This window comes from Anthonomus grandis, chromosome 14, assembly GCF_022605725.1.
Source record: "Anthonomus grandis grandis chromosome 14, icAntGran1.3, whole genome shotgun sequence".
Classification (NCBI taxonomy): Eukaryota; Metazoa; Arthropoda; class Insecta; order Coleoptera; family Curculionidae; genus Anthonomus; species Anthonomus grandis.
In genome coordinates, this window is record NC_065559.1 from 81,211 (window position 1) to 88,939 (window position 7,729).

General features: G+C 35.4%; 1 protein-coding gene across 1 annotated transcript; it reads right to left on the minus strand.

Moving 5' to 3' along the window:
• Positions 1-6,133: 6,133 nt before the first annotated feature.
• LOC126744488 (fork head domain transcription factor slp2-like) lies at positions 6,134-7,445 on the minus strand. The gene has a single exon (XM_050451924.1). It carries the CDS (start codon positions 7,348-7,350, stop codon positions 6,463-6,465), a length of 888 nt encoding a protein of 295 aa, XP_050307881.1. The 5' UTR covers positions 7,351-7,445; the 3' UTR covers positions 6,134-6,462.
• Positions 7,446-7,729: the final 284 nt, after the last annotated feature.

A 7,729-nucleotide genomic window follows, 5' to 3' on the forward strand; every position in this document is an offset into this window, starting at 1 on the left:
GATGATTTATGCCAAAAAGTGAGTTTTTAAAGAAAAATAATTTATTGGGTTTCTATCTCAATTTATTCCTCACTTATGTCCTCAATTGCCTTGAATTATCACTTTTTTAACTTAATCATGATTCTCACAGACGTAAATAAAAACAAATATATAATATATAAAAACAAAAATAATAAAAACAAAAACAATTACTCTTTCTCCACCCTTCACACACACAGGGGTGCCAATCTATAGTAAACATTAACATAAGCTCCTTGTTGTTACAAAAAAATAACAGTTAAAAATAATGAACGTGTACAAGAGAGAGATAAAGGCACGAGTTCTCCGGTTCGGGATGCCCCTTATAATAGAAAACTAACGAGGTCCGAACGATCCATTCCGGATGGATAAACATCCCGAAAACGAAACTCCAAAGTAGGAACATCCGAGGAGACATTTGGAAACAAATAAGCAACAAAACACCGTCCACGTGATCGGGAACAATGGAACGACGTCTGGAACAAGATCGACGCCCGTCGGACGGCGTCGTGCACTGCAGGAAGCAAAATAAACGCACTTTAATGAGATGAGATAGTAACGGCTCAAAAAAAGAGTTACGAGAGGGGTGGTTGTTGGGGGTTTAATAACAATCCCTTGTTGCTGTTTTAAAACGAAGGGTGTCTGCATATTTTTCTATTCACTACTCAGAAATGTCATAATTCTAACGTGATTATGATCACTATAAACGAGGATCATCATCTCTCAGATGGCTCTCAGATGGAGACTTATGGCACTAAATGGGTAAAAAGTCCCTTTCTTGATTTCTATTGCATTTCACGCCTCATTTATGTCCTGAATCACTTCAAATTATTATTTTTTGATGACCATATCAATTCTCGACGATGTTTTAATAAACTTTAAAAGTCCAAACGATGGTTTTTGGGTTTACATATTTATGAATAATTTGAATTTATTTCTTTCCAAAAATTTGCAGAATATTTATTTTTAATTACAAAAGTTTTTCTATTTTTTTTTTGGATTTTGTGGACAATTGATTTCTTCGAGAATTTTCAAACTATATACTATATAAATCGATCATATGAAACAACAAAAATTAAGCAAATTTGCAAATTATCTGAAAAGTGATGAGTAAACGAATTAATTTGGGCCTCTTAAATTATGCCAAAAAAATCTCAAACCAACAAACACTAAAATACGAGTAATCTGAATAATTAGCGGTTTTCTGAATCACATCCGGCTTCGAGTCAATTAGAGCAATAGGAAACGGCATCTGCTTTCATGAATGAAATCGACGATAGTGTCAAGAGTCAATTCGGAGTCTTGGCCCGAACAATTACTCCCGTCTAATTGAAAAAAGTTCCGTCTAGTAATAAACGAATGAATGAATGAATTCGGCCTGTGTCTTGCATCTGCCCGTAGTACAAGATGTACACGAGCCAGTTTTTTTAATTGAGTGCAATTTGTTAATTAGTCAAGTTCAATGTGAAAAATTATACTTATAGGTTTAATTAAACGAATACAGAAGAGTGTATGAAAAAATTTTAAAACGTTCTATCAATTCATTTTGTGCAAGAAAACTTCTCTATCTTCTTAGTTGTTATTGATCCAACAACTTCATCAATTTCATGTCTTTACTGGTCATATTTCTCAATTAAACCGCACTCTCTCTTCACGATAGTACAAATTCCAAAACGTCTTCTCTTTATTTTCATTAACGAATTTACTACGGCTCCTTTTTTATCATATTGCAACAATGGAAGCCGACCACCACAAAAAAAAGGTGACAGCGGCGGCCTTTTTAATGCCACTCTCGCCCGGCCGAAATATATTTCTTAAAAATGTAAATCGAACTGTTAATTGTGGGATATAGATGTTACCGAGTGTGATTTACGTTAGCACATGTTCACTACTATTGGGGAGGATTAATTCAGTGGCGTGCATCATACTTTGTCTTGGGTGTGAAAAACATACATAATCATTTGCTTCTGTTCGCTCATTGGATCTCTTGCATGATAATTCAACGTCATTTTAAGACACAAACCAGATAGTGGGATTCCAGGAGATTGCTTTCCTTTTCCCTAATGTAGTTTTGAATTTATTCCAGGCAGTTGAAGATTTTATGTCTCTCCCAAAAATCCAATCCAATATATGCTTAAATGATCCAGAGGAATTTTGAATAGCTTTCAAAGACTAGAAAAAAGAATCACAAAAAGGCTTCAATTGACAGGCTAAAAATGGCCGTCAAATACTTAGAATAATAGAGATAAAAAACAAAGATTTGCTGTCATTTTCTTTGCAGACCAATTAACGTTGACATAATTTTAATCTGTGCTGGGCACCCAGTAATCAATTATGTATGTCAGTAAAAAAATAAATGGCAAAACCTTTCCAATAATTTTTAACAAAAAATAGGACCTCAAAAAAAATGGACAAAAATTACCCCACTTTGAATGAATATAAATGTGTAAATAGCCAACCTCTCTCAAACACTCAACACTTTCCCAGTCTATTTCGAGCATTTCATATTACGAGTATTACTTAGAATCACATTTCCAATTTCTACCTGACTTAGAAGAATAATCGTCTTAAGCAAATCTTATTTGGTAGATTTTTGAATAAATTTACGATTAAGTTGTTATTTATAAATGGCTTTTAAGCCGTTTAGTAATATTTAATCCTATTCCTGGGAGCTAAATCGGATGCCCCAAGGCGGGCTAGCAATTAACTTTGATCAAAACAGCGACACTCGCTTTTGTCATTAATTTGAGGTATTTACCCATTCACGAGTAAATTATCGCTTTAAGGAGATTCCGTTAAGTTTGACTTGTACATTTATTTAAATACATTAATAGAAGTGTTTTTATATTTAGGGATTTATTAAAGAAAAATAGTACAAAATCGTAAAATAAATAATCCATAATCTTCTCGAAACTTGTTCCCTCACCTACATCACAAAAACACTAAATTATAAGAAGATTGGAGCAAAACTAAGCAAATGAGAGCACTTTGAAAATTCGAAAAAAGTCATTTTCGACCTCGCTTTTGAGGCCAAAAATGGGCATCAAAAATGCCATATCTCAGCTATTAGAAGAGCTACGACCTTGCGGATGGTCTCGTTGGATTCAGAACGACGAAACTAAGACAAAACCGTTGGAATTTTCTCGATAGCTCCCATAGAAGCCGAGATATCGACCTTCAAAGTTTGGGATTTTTCGTTTTTCGGGTATACCCCCCCGTATCGAATTTTTTCACCAAAAATTGATTTTTTTCGAAATCAAACTAAGTATACCAGCGTCTTATTTGGATCACCTAGATTACGAAAACACCGGGTTATAACAGGATCCGAGCAGAACTAAGGGAATGAGAGCACTTTGAAAATCGTGAAAAAGTCGTTTTCGACGTCCGTTTTTGAGGCCAAAAATGGGCATCAAAAATGCCATATCTCAGCTACTAGAAGAGTTACGACCTTGCGGATGGTCTCGTTGGATTCAGAACGACGAAACTAAGACAAAACCGTTGGAATTTTCCCGATAGCTCTCATAGAAGCTGAGATTTCGACCTTCAAAGTTTGGAATTTTTCATTTTTCGGGTATCGGTTTTTTCAGACAAATTTTTTTTTTTTTCGAAATCGAAATAACTATACCAGCGTCTTCTTTGGATCACCTACATTACTATAATACATATAATTCAGTCTATTCCTTTTGTAGGCTAATATAAACTAAGACCTGCTTTCATCTACATATTCAAGTAGTATTCCTGGATTATTTTTTAAATGTACATCTTGGCGCATATTTATTTTAAAACAAGCGACCCACGACGATCTCACCAATTTTTGTGTGTTTTTTCAATTGAGCCCAATTTAGTTAATGCGTCTATGAATCAACCGGCGAGGTTGATTAGAGAAGCACGTCAACATTTATTTAATTCGTGATTGACCTGCAGGGCAACATGACCAACACACGTACACCTACGCTAATAACGCTGTATTTACTACCGTTGATTCTTTATCGAGGTTAATTCTTTTTTGTGTTTAATTTTCAATTAGGTTCGACTTTTGGGTCAGAAATTTAGACACAAGGCCTGGAATAAACTATTCTACAAGCAAGCATTAATCATGTTTTTTAGAAAACCTATAGAGAGCGAGTTGTTTTATTATTTATTCCATAAAATTATAGAATTAAAGAGAAGGGAAAATACTTGAATAATATTTCTACAGATTTACTGAATTAAATGTGGACACGCCGCTGGTAAACACACACCAAAAGTAACATCTTAATTTACCCGCATTGCTCACGGGGCGTAAAAATTGAAAGTCGCTCTGTTGTCGCTTGTTTAGGGTAGCCCGGCACTGTTGCCCCTAAATAAAAGTATTTCATAAATCATATTTAAACCCCATTGTTATTGCGGACAGCGAATGTTACACCAGTATGTACGCGATAAACTGGGGCATGTATTGGACGTTTATTGTTAAGACCACCGTCGTTGGTAACATGGCGTAACATACGAATAATGTTGTTTTATGGTAATTTTTTACTATGATGAAGAAATTTCATTTATATGATCCTAGCGGAAGATCCTGGTACAGAACAAATGAAAGAAAATTATTTAACTTGAGGCATAGCTTCTACAGGTTTAATGGGACCCTTTTGGTATGGTTAAGCTTTCAAGCATATTTTGAATTAATTTTTAATAACGCTCTTCATTTTATCAAAAATTTCATTTGGTAGCAAGAGAGTCAGCTACTACCAAGATCAGTCACTACCAATCAAATTTAGATTGCAGAATTTATGCAAAAGTTCAAATCACTCTTCTAAAACTCCCACGAGATTTTAATTAAAAAATGTTGGGCGCCAAACTGTCTTTTAGCCATAATTTTTTTTTTTGATAAATGTTATCGGAAATGTAAATCTATACAAAAAACACTAATTTTGACAAAAAATTACCCTAAAAACATCCATTCCTTTTACTATAAACAATATTTGGAAACTCCATAATTTGTTCATTATTTGGGTTTCTACTGCTTTTCCTTTTGTCATTCCAGATAAGCCATTTCAAGTTTTCTTTTGTGAGTCTCAAACTTATTCCAAGGTTACCAAGGATTAAACCTTCATTTAATATAATTTGGAACCTCTTAAAATATAAGAATAATAGAATTTCGCTACTATAGAAAATTTCCAGGTAAGCCACTAATAAATTAACAATATTTTTATGACCTTTTATGACCCAATGTTTTCGTTAAGGTTATTAACTTACAATGAGGACGTCGATTCGTCGTGGCTCGACCGACTGTCTTTCCTCATTGTAAAAATTACATTGACAGTAATTTGGTTGGTGTTAAGGTTAACCTTGTAAAGATAATAAATTTAGGGTTTATTGCTCAAGTTAATTTTAGGTACGCCTCAAAGAAGGAAATGTTTACACGTTAGTAAATTTATTAAAAATTCACAGTTGAAAGAGTTGAGAAGAGTAACATTTATACAAGGTAGGAGTAAACTATTAAAGCGAAAAACAAGTTCCATTAATAAACAATCAAGTTACTTTTAGAAATTATTCAACTTTTGAGCATTCAGAGGGCCTCAGGGCAGTTCGGAGGAACCCAACAGACAGGAATAATATTAAAAAATCAATCATTAAATTAAGACACATATTAGAATTCAGTTTGAAATACGTTGGATTAAATTAAATTTTTGGAATATGGAAAAACCCAAATTGGACTAAAACAAACCAAAAATTGGACACACCCAACTTCCTGGTATATGGAAGAAATAATTTATTTTTTAGAGGCATTTGAGCAAGAATAAATATATAATTAATGATATTGTTGCTTGGGATACTTTTCGTATTGATGGAGTCTATAACAACAAAATGAAGGTTGTAGATCAATGTTATAGTAACAAAATCGAGAACGCAAGATGCTCAAAAACTCCAATGAGGTTTTAATTTAAAATATAATGACTGAAAATGTTGGGCGCCAAAATGTTGCAAAATCACAATTTTCTCTTTAGTCCAATATAAGCAGAAAAGTCATCTTACTTCATACTTACTTCATTTCAACAGTTTATTACTTACCTTTAATAGTTCAATAAAACTGCATCATTTCTTTTAAGGTTACCGTAATAAAAAAAAAATAAAATAATTCTTAATATCTCTTTTATATTAACATCAGTTCTTATTGATTATATATACTTAATTTTACATAAAACTTTCTCTACTTTATACATTTGTACAATGTTATGCTACTATCCTAAATATCACATTCATTTGTGTCGTCGTCAATCAGGTATTTACAATTCTCTAACCTCGAAAATCACTAATAATACGCATGCCTTTAACAGAGAGTCAATTTACGACATAAGGAAATACAGTGTTATCACATTAAAAAAAAAAAAAACAAGAAAATGAGATCATTTTCACTTAGATTAGACTCGAATATCACAAGGAAACATTGCTTACTGTTCACCATTAAAGTCTAGGCATTAAAATCGGGCTCGTCCTAGAATCCGAAGACACCGTCGAACTTCCCGAGGGTGACAGCGAGGGTTGCGAAACGTGATATTGCCTCTGATGTGATATTAAATGGTCTGGGATCATCATGTTACTATACTCCATCTGGCTGTACATTGGATTAGCTGCCATAAGTCTTTCCATACCATAACTCATTGGTGTAGGTTTAACTATGGTTGGAGATCTCATGTAGGGCCAGTAAGCTGGATTGATGGTGGGATAATAAGGTTGTGGAGGCATCATAGCCTGTAGGGCGGGATTGTAGATGCTCAGACTACGTCTGAAGGCTGCCAATCGGGCCTTGGAGGCTGCCGTAGACCTTCTACGCAATTTTCCAGTGGTTCCTCCAATGAAAACGTCATCTGAAGAGGGGTCGAGCACCCAGTAATTACCTTTGCCTGGGTCGTCGTAGCTCCTGGGCACTTTTACGAAGCACTTGTTCAAGCTCAAGTTGTGGCGGATAGAGTTTTGCCAGCCCTGTTTGTTTTCCTTGTAGTATGGGAAATTTGTCATGATATACTCGTAAATACCGTTAAGGGTCAGCCGCTTTTCCGGGGAGCTTCTTATGGCCATCATAATCAAAGCGTTATAGCTGAACGTGGGTTTTTCGTGAGATTTCTTCTCGTTATCGCCACTGGAGCCTTTTGAACAATCCAACGGTGAGTCTCCACTAATGTTTCCATCACCGGTAACGTCCACTTCACAATCCGACGAGGCGTCGTCACTATGATCAGGCTCTGGTGATTTACTGGGAGTCTCTGATGCCAGGATGGACGCTATCGAGAACGTGATGGGTGCGTGTGCCATCGAGGGCGAGTTCACAAAATTCACGTCGTTCACCATCATCGCAATTAAGTCCGAAACACTGAATTTACTATAAGAGAGAGAGAGAGAGAGAAGGAGAAAACTGCTGTAAATCGGGACGATGTTTTCTGCACGAAGTTGCTCTAAGCACTGAAACTCGCCAGGGTGAAAAGGAAGAATGTTGGCGGCTCTTCCACCTCCAGCACGCGGTTGCTTAATGATGCCCGACCAATGGGAGAGCGGTAAATTTATACACCACGCCCTTGAGCCTGCCCGGACGGCTTATGTTTACTATAGGTTGGAATGTTATTGGAATATTGGCTTACCGTGTCAGGTAGCTTTTTTCGTTTTGTTTATTTTACTTGAAGGAAGTTTGATGATAGGGTTTTGTGGATTACAAGGTGGAGGATTAGGGTGGTAA